This window comes from Amblyomma mixtum, chromosome 6 (genome assembly GCF_055824585.1).
Source record: "Amblyomma mixtum isolate Tamu chromosome 6, ASM5582458v1, whole genome shotgun sequence".
Lineage (NCBI taxonomy): Eukaryota > Metazoa > Arthropoda > Arachnida > Ixodida > Ixodidae > Amblyomma > Amblyomma mixtum.
In genome coordinates, this window is record NC_143017.1 from 44,957,743 (window position 1) to 44,980,652 (window position 22,910).

General features: G+C 44.4%; 1 protein-coding gene across 4 annotated transcripts; it reads left to right on the forward strand.

Annotated features, from left to right (window-relative positions):
* The first annotated feature begins 249 nt into the window (after positions 1 to 249).
* LOC149338945 (uncharacterized) lies at positions 250 to 11,622 on the forward strand. 4 transcript variants are annotated; one of them, XR_016283464.1, is made up of 12 exons: positions 250 to 390; positions 3,828 to 4,011; positions 4,126 to 4,208; positions 4,302 to 4,392; positions 4,665 to 4,700; positions 4,756 to 4,803; positions 5,925 to 5,987; positions 6,849 to 7,051; positions 8,157 to 8,316; positions 8,944 to 9,047; positions 10,293 to 11,172; positions 11,392 to 11,622. XR_016283464.1 is itself a non-coding variant. In XM_089547821.1 (11 exons), exons 1-11 carry the CDS (start codon positions 262 to 264, stop codon positions 10,308 to 10,310), a joined length of 1,119 nt encoding a protein of 372 aa, XP_089403947.1. In that variant the 5' UTR covers positions 250 to 261; the 3' UTR covers positions 10,311 to 11,622. The 4 variants fall into 4 exon arrangements, 2 of the variants coding, with proteins under 2 accessions (XP_089403947.1, XP_089403948.1); XR_016283465.1 differs by having other exon boundaries at positions 10,293 to 10,799; positions 11,019 to 11,622; XM_089547821.1 differs by having other exon boundaries at positions 10,293 to 11,622.
* The last annotated feature ends 11,288 nt before the right edge of the window (positions 11,623 to 22,910 follow it).

Consider the following 22,910-nt stretch of genomic DNA (forward strand, 5'->3'; position numbering starts at 1 on the left):
TTGTACATAAGAAATATTGACAACTACAAAAAAATTGCAATTTCTTTTCAGTTTCACATTTGGGTAAGGGTACAAAAACTCGTTGTAACTAAAAAATTATTTCGCAAATTTAATCACATGTTAAAACTTTTGCAGTGTTGTTTTGTTTTCTGCTTTGTTTTCTTCTTGGTCAGTTCCAGTTTTTTATTTGTGATAGCCTGTTCAGAACGGTAGCACCGTATCGCCATCGCCATCTGATCAGCTGTTTCTGCGGTTTCTGACATGGTTTATGCACATGCCTTCCACACCGTTTGCAACCTGTGTGGTTATCGAGAAATTAGCGCGGACTTCGCTTTCAGCCCGGGTCCTCGGTTTTCCGCTGTCAGCGTGATGAGCCAGCATCAACAAAATGTATGTGGTTTGCCGTCACTTCACAGCTGGCTTTACTCGTTAACGCTTGCATGAAGGACATATTTAGTACAGAGGTGAGGTGTATGAGGTAACGGGACACGGGACAAGTTTCTGCCCTTGTGTAGTACATGGCCCTGTCGTTGAGGGGTAAATTGATGTTCTGCACGCGTTGTGTCATTTACCAGTTCCGCTTTGTATTTGGCCTTTTGTCTTGCATTTGTGACTCAACAACACGTAGCTTACTTCCATGACTATGTCTTTTTTGGTCACTTTGTTCTTGACATCGCAAATATGCCGAAAGTTCCATCCAAGAGGCATATTTTGTACAAAGCTCATCGCGAAGTCGAGGGCCTGTTTAATGCACACGACCCGAAATTCTCAGACATCAGCCCAACGTGCTTGTTGAACGTCTCCGGTCAGAGCAGCGATTCGACTTCGCCCCCTGAGGTTGTCGTTTCAGCTGAGAGCTTGTCAGGTGATCAACCTGTTGACAAACAATCCCAGATTTTTGGCCGTGTTTTGGTAGACGAAGCTCCTGTTAACATTGCTGTAGAATGCGCATCTCATTGCTCAGAAGAGGAGGTAGAAGACTGCGTTAATAGCAGAAGCGTACCGGATGAATGTGCCCTTCCAGCTGGCAGCTCGTCTTCCACTCTGTGTGGCGTCAGCAGGGAAGAACCCAGTGCTTGTGAGGATGTTGATAGCCCTGGTAGCGCGAGCTTCGGGAAGCGGCTGGCGGAGTGGGCTGTAGAGAATAATGTTACTCACAGGTCCTTAACATCTCTCTTGGGAATTTTGAAATCACATGGTTGCTTTCGTAACCTACCCACTGACGCCCGGACTCTCCTGAAAACTCCCCGCATGTCGGCTGCAACAGCTGGTGTGGTGCCGTTGCCTCCAGGCTTGTACTGCCACTATGGTCTGAAGGAAACCTTGTTGCACTATATCCTTAAGATGGAGCCCTTTCCAGAGATGATAGCCCTTAGTTTTAATGTGGATGGACTACCTTTGTCTAAAAGTTCTAAGCAGCAGCTTTGGGCAATACAGTGCCTTGTGCATGCGGATACTGTCACTGGCTGTGCATCAAAGCCGTTTGTTGTTGGGGCATTTGAAGGTCCATCTAAGCCACAATGCTCAAATGACTTTTTACGCCCTCTTGTCACAGAACTAAAACAGGTACTTAATGATGGCCTCTCTGTATCCGGCAGTCAGGTGAAGGTTCAGTTGAGGAATATTATCTGTGATGCACCAGCCCGGGCATTTATATTCCAGACAAAAGGCCACACCAGCTATTATGGCTGCCCTAAATGTACAGCTGAAGGCAGCTTCCATGACAAGGTCTTCTTTTCAGCAGCGGCAGGAACGCCAAGGACAGACCAGTCGTTTCGCCTTCAGACAGACTTCAACTACCACCAAGGCGTATCTATTCTGACTGAGTTGCCTATTGACTGTGTAAAATGTGCTCCTCTTGATCCTATGCACTTACTGTATCTAGGCATGATGAGGAAGCTCATAAATTTATGGTTCTGTGGTCCTCTTTCTGTTCGGATTGGTCCGGCTGACCGCGACCGGATTTCAAATCATAGCGCCTCTCTGCAGAAACATGTGCCAGATGAGTTTGCGCGTAAGCCCAGGGGGCTCGATGAGAAGGACAGGTGGAAAGCTACGGAGTTTCGGCTTTTTCTTCACTATACCGGTCCTATCATTGTAAAGGAGCTCTCGGAAGCAGTCTATATGAACTTCCTTACACTCCACGCAGCTGCTTCAGTCCTAAGCATATCTGCTTTGTGTGAACAGCATGGTGACTATGCAGGCAAACTTCTAGAGCATTTTGTAGAAGGCTTCGTTGATATATATGGAGAAACCAATGTGTCATACAATGTGCACTGTCTCCTGCACCTTGCTGCAGATGCTCAGTTGTATGGTACTTTGGATTCTTTCTCAGCGTTCCCTTTCGAAAAACAACTTACAGATGATTAAGAACTTGTTGCGCAAACCAGGATCCACTCTGAGACAAATCTACAACAGAACTCAAGAGAATATTAATTTCATGAGGCCTTCTCCCGTCACCTGTCACAACGACTATGAGCTGTTAGGCAGTCATGAGGGAGCAGATCTTCCAGTGGAATATGTGTGTCCCCAATACAGTGCTATCAAGTTCGACTCTTTCACACTGAGTCTAAAACAAGGCAACAACTGTTGCAAAATCAACAATGACATTGTTCTCATTGAGAGAATAGCGCACAGGAGGGAAGATAACCGCCCTTGCATCATTGGCAGGCAGTTTATGATAGTAGAGCCTCTGTATACCTATCCTTTCGAGTCCACAAGGCTTGGTATTGCTTCTGTCCAGAAGCTTTCACCCTCCAGGAGTTGGCTGATTGAAGCGTGAAAAAACTTGTAATTCTCCCACAGAGTGGCCACTTTGCAGTTTTTCCTCTGTTGCATACAAGCTAAGTTCGCTCCTGTTTCTTGAGCCCATTATACACTCTCATTAGCACTAGGAGTTACTCATGTTTTTTCAGGAACCTGTCTGGCATCAGCGGTTGCTTTGATGCTGTAATTTCTTTCTGTGACGTCTGTAGTAGAGTTCTAGTATTTTTGCTTGAAACCTCCTTGCGTCCATGTTTTGTTTTGGTGACAGGATTTCTGTTTGTGGTAAATTGGCTTTTGAGGAAAGGAAATGGCGCAGTATCTGTCTCACACATCTCGGCGGACACCTGAACGCTCTAAGGGAATGGAAGAAGTTGGGAGTGAAAGAGAAAGAGGTGCCGTAGTAGAGAATAATTTTGACCACCTGGGGATCTTTAGCGTACACTGACATCGCACAGAACATGGGTGCCTTTGCATTCTGGCTCCATCGAAACGCGGCCAGGTTCGAACCTGGGTACTTTCGTGGCTTTTCTGAATTTGGGATATTTTTCTTGTTTGTTCTCAAGATTTTAGGTTTAATTGCTTTGTCACTGGCAGCAATTGTTATCGCAGCTTCAGACGTTATTGTCCTGCACAGCAGTTCATGTAGCTTTCGGCAGCATTTGTAGTTTGCATTCTGGCAGCCTTTTGCCCAATTTTCCAGCCTCGTTTCCGAACCATGAAAAGGTATTACCATTTCTGCATTTCATAAATTGTGAAAGTTTGTGACCGGCCAAACTAAGACAAAAATTGCTGAGCATAACTAACATCTGAAATCAACTGACAAGTCAGTAATGATGCAACTAGACTGATTTTTCAGCAACTAACATCTGAAATCAACAGACAAGTCAATATTGATGTAACTAGACTGATTTTTCAGCTCTAGTGTATGCACATTCTTGCTCTAACTGAAGGTTACATGTCCACTAGATTCTGTAAGCCAGGTCAAATAATTTTGGGAGGCAGAACGAAAGCACTGGCATGTTTTCACAAGAATATTAAATAAGCAATGTCATTGTTTCCAGATGAAGTTCTGCATAGTTGAATTTACAGAAGAAGGCGCAGTGGACATCGTCCCTGCATCCTGGATAAATGGAAGAAAGTGTTTCTGGCCACCTGGCCCTGGTTCTAAGAACTCGTTTGTCCAGAAAGCAAAGAACCCTGGCGAAGACTGGAAGAGATTTAACATCAATGTAAAGGGCACATACAGTAAGTTTGTTTATTTTAACATGCCACAGCTTAGCAAGAATCTTTGTCATAAATCGCACTACACTTTCTTAGCCGAAATTATACACAACCTTAATTTTTACTTTTTCACTGCAGCGAACTATGCCGATGCTCGAAAAAAACTGGACCGGGCTCAATACACCTCGGACTTAGAGAGCGATTCTCTTGGAAAGCGGAAGGTTATAAGCTATTATTTCTTGCATTTATTTTAGCACTGATGCCGTAGCTGTGAGCTAGTTTTCTGAATCTACCCTTCCTGTTTTTCGACAAAGGTGTCAAAACCAAGCCGCTATGCAAGCGAGGATGAGGTGAGGCCACCGCCATCACCTCCCATTGGCTTCCCTGGGCCATCAACTGCACCACGTAAGTATGTTGCAGTATTGGTCAAGTGTTTGAGGGATTCCTCTTAGGTGCAGATTTGTAATGAGGCAGTAACTACTCATTGGCATGTTGTACACAAGCGTAGGCTGGACTCGGGCGAATTTTTCTTCAGCTACCAAGTTTTTCTGGAAGCTGTATTGCTTTCCTTTGTATCCATATGACTGTGCTTCAGTGGCCGCTAATGAGTACTTACTCCCTTATCATGTTGCACAATGCAGGTACTCACAGTGGTGACCCCTATGATTTATTTTTAGGCGATCAGCATGACTCAATGGACGTGGATGAAATTGGTAAGCAATGCCTTTGGGTAGTTTTACTGCAGAACCTAAGACTTCTCTCTTGTAGCAAACACAGAAGGGACCAGTGACCACTCTGACGAGAGGAATGAAGTTGGTGAGAACGAATTTTGTACTTTATCAATAACCTACACATTACACATAAAGGTGCCGTTGATTGTTGTTGGTAGTTGTCATGGCATTTTCTGAGCTAGAAACTGCTTTGCAATAGTGTGCCTATTATTGCGCTTATTATTGTTCGCTCCTGCAGAAGTACCTATTTTACTGTTTATAAGCCTATGATATTAGTAAAGAGTTTGACTTCATAATTGTCTGGTGCCTTTTATGTACTTCAAATGTAACACTGCTTTTAGAATTCAGCCTTCGAAAGGTGTGACCACTGTTGTGATTTGTTTGGCTTCTTTGTTTTCGAAGATTTCAGATTTATTTGATCTCTTTTTACATTATTTCTAGCATCACAAAGCTCCAGCACTTCCTGAATCCATAAACTGCCTGAAGTTTGTAGCTGAAAGGGTATGGCTTTAATGTGTAAATGGCAATAGTTCCTGGCTTTTTGTAGTGACAATATTTGTGTATGCCTGTAAAATTAGATTTAGTAGGCACTGGAGCTTTTTTGTGATGCACCAGTTTGAAGACCCATTGTTCTAAAACCACGACATTTTCTGATACATGACATGTAGTTTTCACTCTTTTACTAGCACATGCTCTGCCAAAGGTATTATTCATCAATAAATGCATAACAGCAAAATACACGATCTGGTTTGTTTACTTTAATGCACATGTATACTATACCATTTCTTTGCGGCTTATAAGTTTGCATTATGCATGAAAAAAATTACCAGATTGACAGTTTACTTGAACATAAAGTGAAGTTGAATAGTGACACAGTTATTTTAATTACAAATGTTACGCCGCTGCCGTGGCTCGGTGGTTAAGTTGCTCGGCTGCTGACCTGAAAGACGCAGGTTCAGTCCCAACCACGGTGTCACATTTTGATGGAAGCCAAATGCTTGAGGCCCGTGTACTGTGCAATGTCAATGCATGTTAAAGAACCCCAGGTGGTTGAAATTTTCGGCGCCCTTCACTATGGCGCCCTCATAACTTGAGTCGCTTTGGGACATTAAACCTATGAACTCATTATATATGTAGCAGAGTTGCATGTCCCCCTTTTTGATGATTTTGTTTTATTGCCCTAAATACGGTAGTTTGTTTTTACAGGTGACCTGCCATCTGCTAGTGAATGTTGCTCCCAGTTGAAGAAAAGACTACTACCCCCTGAAGGTAAGTGCAAACACATTCTAAATATACATTCATGATACAGTTCTCAAACACATCTGAGTGGATGCTGTAGGTACATGTTGCTTTCATTTGTGACCATACTTTCTGTAACATGTAGCTGGCTAATAACTAATGAATGTTTTTACAGAGGAATAAGAATAAATGTTCAGTGAGTGTGCCATTTGTACACACTATTCTATACTGCTTTTCATATATAGTAGTCAACGCTGTGGTGGCTGTGCAAGTCCTGCGCTGTGAAGCCATATTACTCTGCCACGCATCATTCGTTCTTCTTGAAGCCCCAGTGAGGGTTTGAACTAAATCAAAGAGCAATATAAAACAAAATGCTAGCATTCCAAATCACAATCAAGGCTGATGGGCTTTCTGTCACTGGACCTCCATATTATAACTTTCAGTGATGGTGAACTACATTTTACGTGTGGATGCAGTCTGAGAGAAAAGGTGCCCCAGCTGTGTATCACTCCGCCACATGTCATTCCTACTCCTTGAAGTCTATGAATCACACAGCTGAAGTGTGGTAAGAGGCAAAACGAAGTGTATGAGGTTGCCAGTCATGGTATTGGGATCTGTTGGAATGAAACATGCCTGTGTTCGCATTGGTGGTATGGCGAACTATTTTTTGTTGTGACTTGACCTGCTCAAACAGGCGCGCAGCCTTGGCAGTGCTGACCGCTATGTATGAAACGAAGTATAGCTTATTTTATGCTCTGGTTTTATATTTCATTATGAAATTACTTTATCAGTACTGGACTTTGTAAGTGCAAGTTTTTTAGGTACTTTTAATTGTTTATGCTGAAAAATACTTTGAATAGGTTGCTAAGAACATGCACACTATTGTTGCAGAGTTCCAGTACCAAGTGCTGAGCAAGCTGGCGGTGCTACGTATTGTTCAAGAGCAGCAAGGAGAGGCTTTAGCCGCAATATCTCGTCGATATGCAAGAGAGGAGGTACATGGACAGCAGCGTTTCGTGACCACTGCCTTCAGCGATTACAGCTCTTTGAAAGAGTTTGATGATACTCTAACTGGTTCAAAAAAGGAAATGTTTGTAAGTGCTTGCAGTTTTTTTTTGTGCTTACATTTTTGTGCTTACTTGCTGCAGAAGCCGTATCTAGGTGGTGTAAAGACTGGCAGATGGCCCTTAACATTAATAAGTCAGCTCTTCTCACACTAAACCAGAAAAAAACATCAGTCTTCCTACGCTTACGTTGTCAACAACGCCCCCCTCACTCGAGTTAACAGCTATAAATACCTCGGTGTAATAATATCACATGATCTTAGATGGGATTCACATATCACCTATGTCATATCAGCCGCCATTAAAAAACTCCTGTTCCTCAAAAGGCATCTTCAACAAGCTCCTCCTCCAGGAAAACTAATTGCATACCACGCCTTCGTACGATCGGTACTTGAATATGCGAACGTTTAATGGTTTCCTCATACTAAATATCTCATAGGAAAATTAGAATCTATCCAAAGAAAGGCAGTGAGATTTATGTTTAACAAATACAGGCCTACTGACTCACCCACCGAACTACTCAAGACAGCCGGCATTCTCACTCTGGAAAAGAGCTAAACTTGCACGACTAAAATTACTTTACCAGTTACTCCATAATCAGCTTAACCTTGATAAAACTAGGTACCTGATGGCCCCAGAGACGAGACCTACACGTCACAGACATTCAGAAACATTAAAAGAGCACACATTTCGTACTGACTGCCTGAAATACTCCTTTTTTCCACTTACAGTAAGAGAATGGAACACCCTTGACCACTCCATTACCCCCAGCACATCACTAGATATCTTCACTCAGTCGGTTTCGACCTCCTGGGGCTCCTTAACGGGCACGACCCCAGGTGGTCGAAATTTCCGGAGCCCTCCACTACGGCGTCTCTCATAGCCTGAGTCACTTTGGGACGTTAAACCGCAATAAATGGAATCAAATCAATGTTTTACATCTTACTGCACAAAGAAAAGAACCGACCTAAGTCATTTTGTGGTCCTGTGAAGGAAACATTTCACAATCAGATCCCCAAAGCAATTCTATGGTGTACTTGAGGCTAGATATATTGCTACTTAGCCTAGCAAGGCTGTGAATACATTGACTTTGATTCATTGTTGCATGATGCTAGTAATCTCCCATCTTTTTTAGAGTCGAGAACTTGCTGCCAAAGGAGGTGCTAACATAACAACTTGCACTCGGAGAGTTCTTCGACACCTTCTAACTGATGCCTTAGCCAGTGAATTTTCCTGGTTTGGAAAGAAAGGAAAACACTCATTTTCAGGACTGCGTGTGGCCTCTTGCATCATAAGTAAGTAACCCATCTGTACAAGTCGCATGCAAGTAAAAATTCGAAGATGGCTACGTTCATGAGTTCTCTAGAAAGCCGTGCATGTACGCTGTGGCTAAAGCAGACATATAGAAATAAAAAGGGAATTTAATCCTTAAACTTTTTCTTGCACTTTTGTTTTGATGAATAATAAAAAGTGGGACCAGTCTACGAAGTTAGTGGCAAGCTAGATATCAGTGTCTATGCCAGGCTTTGCATACTGTACACCAAATATCTACTGAGCTAAACTCAAATTTAGCATCTTTTGTTTGAATGGCTGCATTTTAATGATGCAAATGGTGCCAAATCACAACAATCCTGATGGCTTGATTCTGTGTGTCTCACTTTGCTGAGGTATGCGATATCCAACTGCTGTGCAGGAAAAGGAGTGCAGAACGGAGAGCCTTCAGTCCTGTGCTTATTTTGGTTTTCAGGTCAGACCAAACCATTTAGAATTTTGTTACGGTTAACAAGAATTCCCATAAACATCAGTTCAAATTGTTTTCTGTATGTCATCAAATTTTTAAAAAATTAGGTCAAACTCAATTAAAATTGTGCAAAGTAAAAACAGGACGTGATTAATTACTGCTTTATATTTTTTGTATACAGCTGCTGTACAGATGGTCCACGATTGCAGAGAGTTTGCCGTGGAGGAAGTGATCCGTGAATGGCTGCGCCATGCCCCTGCACGGCACCGCACCAAGAGCACCAAGGTAACGCTGTCCTTTGATATCAGACTTGATGCAGCCTTGAGATTTCACTGTTTCATTTTAGTTCTTGTGGAAACTGGCCTGGGTCTGTACTGGCCCAAAGTGTTGTTCATTCCTTTGAGCGACTCATGACAGGCAGCATAAGCAGTAATAAGGCTGTTTTACCTAATTCCTAGTAAATAGAGCAGCTTAGCCCGTCAAAAGCAGACTAAAGAGTCTGTATTGGCACTACTGGTTTAAGTAATAATGCAAAAGCATTTCTTATCTCATGAGTGGCACGGACAAGACCTGTAAACAGAGCGTGTTGGCAAAGCGTGTCTGCACGAACTGAAACTTAAAGAAGCTCTGAAAGGGGCTCTGAATAAAGTTGCGGTATGTCGAGGACGTTAAAGGACGCTGCTTCACGAATATCCTCCAGCAAGAATTTCCTTAATGCGTTTTGTGCAAGTTTAGTTATCTCCCCTCAAAATTTAAATTTACGCATCTTCGCGCCTTTCACTCTCGTCTTGTCACTTTTTGCATGCCGACATGTCGGCACCTCCGCCAGCTGCCGACACGTGCAGCAGAAGGGGGGGGGGGAAGGAAGGGAAGCGGTGGGGGGTCTTGCGACCATGGGAGCTGTGTGATGTCAGAAAATGGTGTCACGGCGAACCAATGGTAGCCCTTCGCTGGAGACGTGAAGAGCGTGCCATGACGCGTTACGCACAGATTTGGGCAAAAGCTCGGCACTGCAGGTCACTGCGAGGCATGGAAGCGCAAATTTTTAAAACTATATTGTAAATGATCGGTTCGCTTTTGAGGTCCAGTACGTAGCATGAACACTCGGTGGCCTGTATTGTACATAATGCAAGTGTATTATAGCCAACCACGAACACCCTTTTCAGGGACCCTTTAAGAAAAAAAAAATAGTGTCACGCCAGGAATCTAACCACCACTTTTCCGTGCCCCAGCCGAGTGCGCTAACCACAACTCTATGCCAACTTCTTGTAAACCGTGTCCATAATTCTCCTCGTCTATGTTGATGGAAATAAACAAGTAATGAGATTTTTGAAATATGAAATAATTAAAAACTAAAATATTCAAAAATGAACAATGTATTATCACAACGTGTCTAATGCTTTCGCATTACTGCACCTAAGCAGACTAATGTGCACCCCTGGAATTTTTTTTCGGTGCTGTCAGTGTATAGCGGTAGTGGTTCAGGTGTTATCAGTTTACAAAAGTACTTTTGCATTATGGTATCAATAGGAGCCGGTCACGGAGTGAGGCCACCGCCATCTGACGTGCGTGCTGACTGGGCAACACAAGATTCACTGTGGTGTTGTGCAACTTGGACATCAGGTTTTCATTTCTGATTCTTCAGGTTATGTTATTACCTCGCAAGTCAACTTGCTTGCCTCTAGGTTTTTAAGCTAAACCAAAACAGCACTTGGCAGTGTTGTGTACTGTCATGGTAACCACTGGTTTCTTTGCCATTCAGATGTCTTGGTTTCCCTGTGATAGCTAAGTGAGCTTTGTGTTAAACACTGGGTTTGAGCGATTTATTCTGTCAATTTTATGTTTTTTATGAAAACATATGTAATGGATGACGGCCTTGTAAGGTAAGCATTTTTTTGACGGCCTTGTAAGCTAAGCCAAAAAAGCACTTGACGGTGTTGTGTACTGTCATGGTAACCACTGGTTTCTTTGAGCGATTTATTCTTTCAGTTTTATTTTCTTTATGAAACCATATGTAATGGATGACGGTCTTGTAAGGTAAGCATTTTTTTTTGACGGCCTTGTAAGCTAAGCCAAAAAAGCACTTGGCGGTGTTGTGTACTGTCATGGTAACCACTGGTTTCTTTGCCATTCAGATGTCTTGGCTTCCCTGGGTTAGCTAATTGAGCTTTGTGTTAAGCACTGGGTTTGAGCGATTTATTCGGTCAATTTTATGTTTTTTATGAAACCATATGTAATGGATGACGGCCTTGTAAGGTAAGCATTTTTTTGACGGCCTTGTAAGCTAAGCCAAAAAAGCACTTGACGGTGTTGTGTACTGTCATGGTAACCACTGGTTTCTTTGAGCGATTTATTCTTTCAGTTTTATTTTCTTTATGAAACCATATGTAATGGATGACGGTCTTGTAAGGTAAGCATTTTTTTTTGACGGCCTTGTAAGCTAAACCAAAACAGCACTTGGCAGTGTTGTGTACTGTCATGGTAACCACTGGTTTCTTTGCCATTCAGATGTCTTGGCTTCCCTGTGATAGCTAAGTGAGCTTTGTGTTAAACACTGGGTTTGAGCGGTTTATTCTGTCAATTTTATGTTTTTTATGAAAACATATGTAATGGATGACGGCCTTGTAAGGTAAGCATTTTTTTGACGGCCTTGTAAGCTAAGCCAAAAAAGCACTTGACGGTGTTGTGTACTGTCATGGTAACCACTGGTTTCTTTGAGCGATTTATTCTTTCAGTTTTATTTTCTTTATGAAACCATATGTAATGGATGACGGTCTTGTAAGGTAAGCATTTTTTTGACGGCCTTGTAAGCTAAGCCAAAAAAGCACTTGACGGTGTTGTGTACTGTCATGTAACCACTGGTTTCTTTGAGCGATTTATTCTTTCAGTTTTATTTTCTTTATGAAACCATATGTAATGGATGACGGTCTTGTAAGGTAAGCATTTTTTTTTGACGGCCTTGTAAGCTAAGCCAAAAAAGCACTTGGCGGTGTTGTGTACTGTCATGGTAACCACTGGTTTCTTTGCCATTCAGATGTCTTGGCTTCCCTGGGTTAGCTAATTGAGCTTTGTGTTAAACACTGGGTTTGAGCGATTTATTCTGTCAATTTTATGTTTTTTATGAAACCATATGTAATGGATGACGGCCTTGTAAGGTAAGCATTTTTTTGACAGCCTTGTAAGCTAAGCCAAAAAAGCACTTGACGGTGTTGTGTACTGTCATGGTAACCACTGTTTCTTTGCCATTCAGATGTCTTGGCTTCCCTGGGTTAGCTAATTGAGCTTTGTGTTAAACACTGGGTTTGAGCGATTTATTCTGTCAATTTTATGTTTTTTATGAAACCATATGTAATGGATGACGGCCTTGTAAGGTAAGCATTTTTTTGACAGCCTTGTAAGCTAAGCCAAAAAAGCACTTGACGGTGTTGTGTACTGTCATGGTAACCACTGTTTCTTTGCCATTCAGATGTCTTGGCTTCCCTGGGTTAGCTAATTGAGCTTTGTGTTAAACACTGGGTTTGAGCGATTTATTCTGTCAATTTTATGTTTTTTATGAAACCATATGTAATGGATGACGGACTTGTAAGCTAAGCTTTTTTTTTTGACGGCCTTGTAAGCTTCTAAGCCAAAAAAGCACTTGGCGGTGTTGTGTACTGTCATGGTAACCACTGGTTTCTTTGCCATTCAGATGTCTTGGCTTCCCTGTGATAGCTAAGTGAGCTTTGTGAATTAAGTTCACCATTGGGTATCAGTGATCCATTCTTGCAATTTATGTTGTTATTAAAACATATAATGGGTTATGGCCCTGTAAACTAAGTCACAGAAGCACTTCATACTGTTGTAGACTTATGATAGTCAGTTTTTTTTATCATCATACATGTTGGTTTGCCTGTGATAGCAGCTAATTAAGCTGTATGAATATTGTGCAATACTTATTTCAATGATGTATTTGCAAAATTTTGTTTTTAATAAACCATTACTAATATGAAGGTTTCCTCATTTTTGTGTGTGTGCATATTCTGTCCATCATTGGTCGAAAGGTATTAGTGTAACTTGGTTGTGCTCTGTAGTACTTGCAGTAGGCTAATTCTACTGCACTTAATTTTTGTGTCATAGTTCTTAGGGCTATAGAAAAGAGACACAGGCATAGATAACCACTCCAAAGGTATGTTGGTCTTGCAGAACCTATCCTCATCTTTTCTTGACAGTAAACGTCTTGAGCCCCACTTTTTATCATCACCAGCCTCTGGCCACTGCTCGTCAAAAATATCCCCAATTAACCTTGTCCTTTTCCAGGGGTGGCCACCTTATCCCAGCAAAGTTCCGAACCTCACCTGCCCACCTGACCTGATCCTCTCTGCTATGCTTGCTTTCTCTCTGAATCCAACCCGTTACCCTTGATAATAATCGGTTATCTTGCTTTTGCATTACATGCGCTGCCCATGCCAGTTTTGTTATTTTGTTTTGGATGTTTTTAACTTAATAACATCGTAGTTGAAATAACAACGCTGGCATGGGTCAAGGAAAAAACGCAATTGCATTTTTTCATAAAACGTGTAATTGCGTAAAGCATGGGTTGCAAGCAGCTATGCTTTACGTGCTGTATTACAAAAATATGAGGTCTTCAACCCACTGTCCCTTGGGCTTTTCTTCCCATGAAGAGTCTGCTGGCATTGTGAACAAAATGGTCTTTGCATTATGTTAGCATTATCATAGCACTCTATAGCGGAAGCCTCTAGGCAAGAGGTGATCCAAGGAGTAGTAGGACGAAGACGTCAATATTTCTGTAATGAGTAATTTTTCAGTTATTACTGGTTATTATTGGTCTATGTATAGTCATATTCTCTTAATATAGACATCTAGACTACGTAGACTGGACGTACTTACACCATGGGCAAACATCCGGTAAATGTCGAGCTTGATGTCTGCACTACGTACCTGCAACATGGACCGGACCCCAATTTTCACGTTGTAGGTACGTAGATTCTTCGTAAACAGTACTAAAATGGATGTCTAATGGAGGTGTCTAATGTCCAGCGTAAATATCTCGCTGATGTCTATGGTACGTTTTATGGTTTACTGGGTCCAATTGGAACTAGAGATACCAATTGGATTCTTCAATTGGTTTTCCTGAATCCAATTGGGTCAAATTGGCTTCCAATTGGATCCAGTTGAGTCCAATTGGAAATCTCAATTGGAACCAATGTTTTTTTTTTTTGACTGGGAATACATTTCACGAAGTCAATAGACCACAATGCATTCCATATTTGTTCATTTCGAACCAACGAGCCTTCGTAGAATGTTCTGCGCATGCTCGCCTCGCAATCTAAAAGACCTAGACTCCCCGTTTATCCACAAGTTTTGGGTTTGGAGGTTCTCGTACGACGACGCCAACACCCATGGAGTAAAAAAAAACTTGGAGAGAGTGCGCTCAGCCTCTGCAAGCCATCCTCCTCTGACGCCGCTGCCGAGGCATGGAGGGAAAAAAACTGAGGAGGGAGCGTCCGGCGACAACCTTGAAGCCTAGTCTTAACAAGTAAAGATATAGCAAAAAAAAGTGTTTCCCCCCGTGATCGCAGCACGTGATAGCGTGCGGTAAAGTCTAGCCCCGCTGCGCGCGCGCATGCGCCGATTAGCGCGGCGGACTAACTGTAGATCAACTTCCTTGCTGTAGACGCTCGCGCCGCGGGTCGCGCATACGCGCGCACTAAAACATACCGGAATCAAAACATAAAGGACCGGTTCGGAGAGCGAAAAACTGAGGGAGAAAACGACTTCAAAACACTCGGCTTGCGAACGCTGGCCGCGTGACGTCATGCTCCCTCCTTAGTTTTTTTCCTCCATGTGCCGAGGGCCCTTTTGCGCACTGACTCTTAGGAAATAGGCCCTCCACAGTTACCAGACTGCCAACCAGCGGTACTTTTTAGCGAACGTCCGTGCTCCGATGTAGCGCTAGGGTGCCTCGATGCCAGCGCCGCCGTACAGGGTGGAGACAACATCGCGGGCGCCGCCATATTGAATCACACGGGATCAGCTGCGCTAGCGTGTGTAACGGCGCCACTCTTACTTTCGGCGGGCGTGAGAGTGCTTTTGACTGGAACAGTCTTTTTCATCAACATCGCACTGCGTATCTTTTCACTCATAATAGCCATTTTAACATCCGAGGGTCGAAGACGTAATTGCATGACTTAAAATATTTTAAAGATCTCTTGCCGGGCAGGTGCTGCTGCCCCATGCGGATAGAAGAAATTGCTGCCTCTTTATTTTTCACGATATTTTGGATTTTGATTCCCACGTTCTGTTAACGCCCGCGTGTCGTCAGCCGCTCGAGCGCTGCGGCTGGTTTCGCTATCGTCGCGAGGGCTGTTTCCGGTTCTTCTGCTCGCAAAAACTGGTGTCTGTTTGCTTTCTAATCTTTCAAAGGTTAACTGCGAGTTGCTCGCCCGTTTATTGCTCACAAGGGCGCAATTACATCTGCTTTTGGGGTGGGCGCTGGTATGAACAAATGATGCCGCCGCATACCGACGTTGCCACTGCTCCTGCGTTTTCTTTCTCGAGGCCAAAGAAAACGAATCGCCCCTCGTTGGCGATAGCATAAAGGATTACTGGAAGTTTCTCACTCGTTTCATTTTTATGAGGGGCGCACAACCACCGAGTGTTCTTGCGTGCGCTCGCATGCACACTTCGCTTGCGCCATGGACATACGCACCGGTTGCTCTCCCGCGATTCCTCAGTTTGTGAAACACAATTTTACACATATTTTTTCATATTCAATTTATTAAAGCCAATCGGTATTCATTAATAAACCATGCATATAAACCTGCTCAATAAGGGTGGATTTTAGTCATTAAAGAACTGCAGTAATTCTGGAAATTTTAAATTCGAAATCGAATTAATCGACATTGAAAAGTCACGCTTTTCGAAAAAAATCGACCATAGAGGGTTTTGTTGAAAAAAACAACGCGGTTTTTAACGTTGGCTATCCGTGTATTTCCTATTCTGTCTACAAAATTGTGTGCTGATGGGTTAGGCTGCTCGAAAAATAACTCCTGCCTAAAAGTTGATCTTTATTACTGAGGAAGACAAATATATAACATAGCTTTTCAGCCTACCCTCTTACAGAGGGTACAGAGAACAAAACAAAAGATAATGCAAATTATTCATTTAATGCCAACTGCAATTGCCGGTCATGAAAAAAACACGAACTACAATATAAGCAAGCAAGACATTGGGACAGAAAAGTGGGGCATGTACCGTGGTCTGTAACCTTAAAGGAAAACATAAAAGCAAAACATGAAAAAAGGTTCAAACCACGAAATAAATGAACAAGATTTAGGGGAAAAATGCTGTTGTGCAGTGGGGTGCAACCTTCGCCGCAAACATGAAAACAAAGTATGAAAAAAAAAGGTGCAAACCACGAAATAGCAGAACGAGACACAGTGGTAAAAAAGCACAGTGAGGTGTAACATTTAAAGCAATGTACTCTGGGGCTGATCTCGCTTTACTTGAGCTTCCCATTTTTTCCTTCGCTCGGAGTCTCCGGGGAAGCGAAAACAGCGTAGGCCTTTACGCGTTGACCCGGCGCACATTGGCACACAACAACCCGTCATGCTGCCTCGGTGGACTTGACAAGCTCCTCAGTCATGCGGTAAAGCACTGTCAAACAAATAAAGCCACCACCGATCGTCCGCAGCCACTGGGCCTCGAAAAACGGAAGCTCAGCTGCTTGCACCAAGCAACTGAGACCAGCCCAACCGACCGCTGTGATTCAAAATGGCGCCGCAGGGAGTGAGAGGCGGCGTTGGAGCGGTCAAAGGATGGCACCACCCTGAACGGCGGCGCTGCCATCGAGACACCCTATGGCAAAAGGACATGGCAAAAGGACATGGCTAGGGGTTGTTTATTTAGGGACCGGGGACAAATGCCAGCAAGAAAACAAGGATCTAGTTAAGTGCCTCAATGACGATATAAAGCAGATTGGAGACGGTGTCGATATTATTTTGCTTGGAGACATGAATGGCCACATCGAGGATCTGGATGGATACACATATTGTAACGGGAGGTTAGTGCTAGACTTGTGTGAGCGGCACAACCTAGTTATTGTCAACAGAGAAACTAAATGTGAGGGACAAATCACGTGGGAATCCCGTGACAGGCAAACAACCATTGACTACTGTCTAATGTCGCAGGGCATCTATAGCAAGCTGGAAATAATGGAAATAGACGAAGAGGGGAAGTACAGCCTAGGAAGTGATCATAAACGTATTAGTCTACAGTTGGGAGCCCTAGTCAAAAGAGAAATGCAGCGAAGTCAAAAAGACAACGCAAAATTAAACAATTAACAAATAGCGCTAATATCAGCCGAAATAGAAGAAGTAATCGAGAAACACCCCATGGAAAAGTGGGATTATAATCAGTTAGAACTGCTCATCGCTACAAAAATGAAACAATTGAAAGGAGTAAACCGCTGGAGAGGAAGCCACGAAGCTGGTGGAATATGAAATTAAGGAGGCCATCGAATAACGACGGGTGGCTTCAAGGGAACACAAAGAAGCAAAGAAGGCGCAGTTATCTGAAGAGGAAATAGGCGAAAAATGGGAATCTTATCGACAAAAGAAACAGTAAGTTCAGGTCCTAGCCCAGGCTAAAATGAAGCAGTCCTCTGATAAATGGCTGGCTGAAGTTCGCGAGGTAAATAAAGGGGGCCAAGAAAATTCTGGAACCATATAAGCTGGTTGGAAAAAAACAAATCAAAGAAAGCCGGAACAGATTAAAGATGCTGAGGGAAAATGTTTAGAGGGAGACGATGCTGTGAACTACATTACGTCATTTATAGCTGCGTCTTTTAGCAACGACAATGGGGTAATCTCCCCAAGTGAGGCGGCAACACAGGACAGTACTATAGAAAACAGCTTAGAACTGACTAGTCTTAACTAGGAAAAGGCGGAAGCGAATATTCCTAAAACCACATCCGCAGGAATAGACGAAATTCCAATTAAGCTGATTAATGAACTCGGCCCAAGAAGCAAGGAAGCGCTGATAAAAGCATTGCAGAGAGTCATAACAAATCAGCAAATTCCGCACAGCTGCAGACAGAGTAAAATGAATTTGATTTATAAAGGGAAAGGAGATAAGATGAACATCAAATCCTTCCGTCCGACTACGATAACGTCGGTTATGTACAGGCTGGCAATGCAGGCTGTGAAATTAAAAATGTAGTCATGGGTAGAAGGTAATCGGATACTCAAAGAAGTTCAGAATGGGTTCGGAAGGGGTAGGCGTTTAGATGACAGCCTGTTCGTGCTTACCCAATGCATAGAAATAGCTAAGGCGGAAAACAGACCTCTGTTTTTAGCCTTTCTGGACTTAAGGGGTGCATTCGATAACGTGAACAGGGAACTCCTGTGGAGCGTATTCAAAGATTTAGGTATCGGTCATGAGGTAATTGATTTTCTACGGGAAATCTACCGAGATAATGAAGTTGAAATTACATGGGAAGGGAAAAAAAGTACCACAACTGTGGGGGTGCACGAAGGATTAAGGCAAGGTTGTCCTCTATCACCGCTGCTGTTCATGCTTTACGTGAGAAATATGGAAAGAAGGCTAGAAGAAAGTAATCTAGGTTATAATCTGTCGTACAGATTAGGCGGAAATGTAGTTGGGCAGCGATTCCCGGGTTTAATGTATGCGGACGATATTGTACCGTTAGCAGATAGCCAGGAAGATTTACAAACTTTGGTTAATTGCTGGGGAGACGAAGGAGACGCTCTAGGATTCAGTTTTAGCTCAACTAAATCAGGTGTGATGATTTTAACGATACAACTGACCAGGTGCTTACAATACAAGGCCACGAAATACCCAAAGTGGCCGAATACAAATACCTCGGGATATGGCTAAACGAAGGGCATATATACACGGAAAAGCACGAACAGGCTCTTAGGGCAAAAGGACGAAGAGACGTCGGGATAATGAAACATAGGGCATTATGGGGGTACAACAAATAAGAAGTGCTAAAAGGTATTTGGAAAGGAATAATGGTGCCGGGACTTACTTTCGGCAATGCGGTTCTGTGCTTAAGGGCAGAAGTTCAGTCGAGATTAAACGTAAATCAGAGAGCTGTTGGAAGATTAGCACTAGGTGCCCACGGCAAAACCACGAACGAAGCAGTACAAGGGGATATGGGCTGGGCATCGTTCGAAGCAAAGGAAGCTAAGAGTAAAATACTACATGAAGAACGCCTGAGGAAATTGGACGATAACAGGTGGGCAGCTAAGGTATTTAAATATTTATATATAAAGAGCGTTGACTCACAGTGGCGGAAAAGAACTAGAAAACTAACCAGTAAGTATGCCGGCCATGAGGACGGGGAAAGAAAGAGCATTAAACGACCGGTTAAAAACGCTGAATTTAATAATTGGATGAATTCAATGGAAAAGAAACATAGTGTAGAACTATATCGATACTGGAAAAGGCAGGTCAGGAAAGAATTTTTCTATGATAACTCAAGAGGCAGTGCCCTACTATTTGAAGCTAGGTCAGGGTGTCTTAGAACGCACAGCTACAAAAAGAAATTTAACGAAGAAGATGACACATGTGCAGTGTGTGGTAGATCTGTGGAAACAATTGAACACCTCATAATCAAATGTGATGGTATCCACCCGGATGTCGATGCAGGCGCAGTCACTCTTCCTGAGGCCCTAGGGTTTAAAGATAACAATGGCCATGTAAATAAATCTGCAGTGGAAGTTAGCAAAAAGCGATTGGAGGATTGGTGGCTGAAAAGCAGAGATGTGGCATAAGGTCAGAATTGTGCGGAACCGTACCTAAAGATGATGGTGATTCTTAATGAGAATTGCCAACACAGTAAACAAAAAAAAATAATAAAGAAAGAAAAGCTGAGCATGGTGGAAATTGCCACCACCCCGTTTCAAAGGGGGCGCTCCCATCCATCCATCCATCCATCCATCCATCCATCCATCCATCCATCCATCCATCCATCCATCCATCCATCCATCCATCCATCCATCCATCCATCCATCCATCCATCCATCCATCCATCCATCCATCCATCCATCCATCCATCCATCCATCCATCCATCCATCCATCCATCCATCCATCCATCCAACCATCCATCCATCCATCCATCCATCCATCCATCCATCCATCCATCCATCCATCCATCCATCCATCCATCCATCCATCCATCCATCCATCCATCCATCCATCCATCCATCCATCCATCCATCCATCCATCATCCATCCATCCGTCCGTCCGTCCGTCCGTCCGTCCGTCCGTCCGTCCGTCCGTCCGTCCGTCCGTCCGTCCGTCCGTCCGTCCGTCCGTCCATCCATCCATCCATCCATCCATCCATCCATCCATCCATCCATCCATCCATCCATCCATCCATCCATCCATCCATCCATCCATCCATCCATCCGTCCGTCCGTCCGTCCGTCCGTCCGTCCGTCCGTCCGTCCGTCCGTCCGTCCGTCCGTCCATCCATCCATCCATCCATCCATCCATGCATCCATGCATCCATCCATCCATCCATCCATCCATCCGTCCGTCCGTCCGTCCGTCCGTCCGTCCGTCCGTCCGTCCGCCCGTCACACCAAGCGGAGAGAAAACTGGAGAACAGCTCGGCTCGTCGCCGCAGTCCCAGGGTAACCACGCCGCTGCTGCTCTCTCTCTCTCCTTCAGGCTGCAAGGGATATCGGGACTTAAACATACATTTTATGCAGATGACATTACTCTGGGTAACAAGAGGCAGTGACGCACAATTGGAAGAAACTCTACAACAGGCGGTGGATATTGTGGAGGAGCTAGCAGGGGAAGCAGGACTCTCGTGCTCTCAGCCCAAGTCCGAGCTTTTTGTGCCGAGGGATAAACCAAGAGGGATACATGCGAGGCACTATATGCCGCCACCACCTTTAGAGGTGAAAGTGGGGGGAGTACCGGTCGCTGAGGTCCAAACGATCAGGATCCTGGGTATGTATCTGCAGACTAACAGGAAGAATAGCGAGTCCTTGCAAAGGCTTAAAAATACGGTCAATGCTACCATGCGGTTAATAAGGAGAATCGCCAATCGTAAGAGAGGTGTTAAGGAAAAAGACTTGTGTAAGCTAGTGCAGGCGTTTGTGCTGAGTAGAATAGTGTATGTGACGCCTTATTTGAAGTTGGACGCGGCGGAAAAAGGAAAGGTGGAGGCTATGATTAGGCAGGCGTATAAAGCGGCCCTTGGGTTGCCTCACAATGCGTCTACCGAAAGGCTGCTGGGATTAGGGGTGCACAACACCCTAGAAGAACTACAGGAGGCGCACTTGGTGATGCCGCTCGGTAGGCTTTCAAAAACAAAAGCAGGAAGGGACAATTGGAAAGGATCGCCATTGGAGTTGACGTTCCAGCCGGTGACACGAAAATTCAGATGAGGCGGGAAATGCACAAGGGCTTGTACATAAAACCTTTGCCCAAGAACATGCATCCAATACATCACGAGGACCGCAGGAAGGCAAGAGCCAAAGCTTTACATGCTAAGTACGGGAAGTACAACGGGGCAGTCTATGTAGATGTCGCCGAGTATAAGGACAAGGATGCATTTGCAATTGCGGTGGTGGACGGGCGGGGACGCTTGATCGCCTCTGGATCAGTCAAAACCCGGTCCCCAGAAACTGCAGAGGAAGTGGCGATAGCACTAGCTATAACTAGTAGTAATGCTGACCTGATCTTCAGCGATTCAAAAACAGCCATCCGAAATTTGGCGAGGGGCAGGATATCTGTCACAGCGGCGCGATTGCTGAATCGGACCACGGAGCGAGGGATTACGGAGGCGGAAATTGTCTGGGTACCAGCACACTCTGGGAACCCTGGGAACGAGACGGCTCACATGAATGCTCGAGGTTTCGTCAGCCGAGTAGGTGAGCCGGACGTCCCGGGAAGGTCCACGAGAGATGGGCTGGTATCCTTTCATGACATTACTAATCATTTCAAACTTGAGCGGAGGATTTACCCACCCCCGGACAAGCAATTGGTGAAGGCGGAGGAATGCGTCTGGCGACGATTGCAGACTAGATGTTTCTTCAACCCATACGTGTTGAGCAAAATCTACCCGGACATTCAGCCGGAGTGCAAATGGTGTCACGAATTGGCAACATATGACCACATATTATGGAGCTGTAGCATAGCACCGCCACCGGCGGACATTATGCGTGATCCTTCCCTCGAGCAGTGGGAGGCCGTGTTGGCCAGCTCAGACCCGGTCGTCCAGACCAGGGCCGTGGAGTGGGCCAACCAGGTCGCCGTCAGCCATGGGTTGATGGCCATCTAGCACGGAATCGTCCACACATGCTCTCTGACGAAAATAAAGTTTTTCCATCCATCCATCTCTCTGAGAGAAGATTACGTGTGGATATGTATATACGAGGTGCTTCGACCAAGGCCTCGTTTGCTTTCGCACCCTACCGGGCTTAACCAAGCTAAGCCTCTGGCAATTTTTTACGTATGTTAATTTACGTATGTCCACCGAGATATGCGAAGAGATACATTCCCTTTCCTCAAAAACCAATTTACGGACGAGCAAGGCGTAGAGCCGAATGGGCGATGGCGTTCTGTGGAATCCCTGGCAACGTTGCAAGACGCTATCGCGTTCCACTCTTACAGGCGAAGCTTAATATCTTAAGCACACATCAGTGAGACAAGCAGCAACACTGCGCTTAAGGCTATCGCCACACCGCACTTTAGGTCAACAAAGTGCCCACTCGAATTTTTTTTCAGCTGCTACACGTGGTCGAACTGCTAATCCCGCCAAGGTTGTGACTCGGAGGAGATTGCCATGGCCTCGAGAGTAACTGTGTCGACAGCTACTATGTTTCGGGGGGGATTAACCCTAAAAACGCAGACTCCTTGCTGGGTGGAGGGCTGTGATGTAATGGCAAACTTCGGACGGATGTGGAAGGTGTCCCCCTTGGTTCGACGTCTGAAGAGGACAGTGCCGTACAGGTTGGGAGTGGTCTCGGGTGGTAGAGGGCGGCGAGGTCCACGATGACGCCTCCGTGGGCCCTGGACACGCCATTCACCCTCCTCGGGGGCACACCATTCAGCAGGAGCGGCTGTCGATAGGGGGGCGATGAGGAGGCCTGCTGGGCATTAC

Excerpts from the sequence above, each read along its gene's own strand:
- LOC149338945 (XM_089547821.1), top strand. The coding sequence starts at position 262 with ATGGTTTATGCACATGCCTTCCACACCGTTTGCAACCTGTGTGGTTAT. Across the intron at positions 4,209-4,301 it reads ATTCTCTTGGAAAGCGGAAG|GTGTCAAAACCAAGCCGCTA; the intron begins GTTATAAGCTAT and ends TTTTCGACAAAG. Across the intron at positions 7,052-8,156 it reads GTTCAAAAAAGGAAATGTTT|AGTCGAGAACTTGCTGCCAA; the intron begins GTAAGTGCTTGC and ends CATCTTTTTTAG.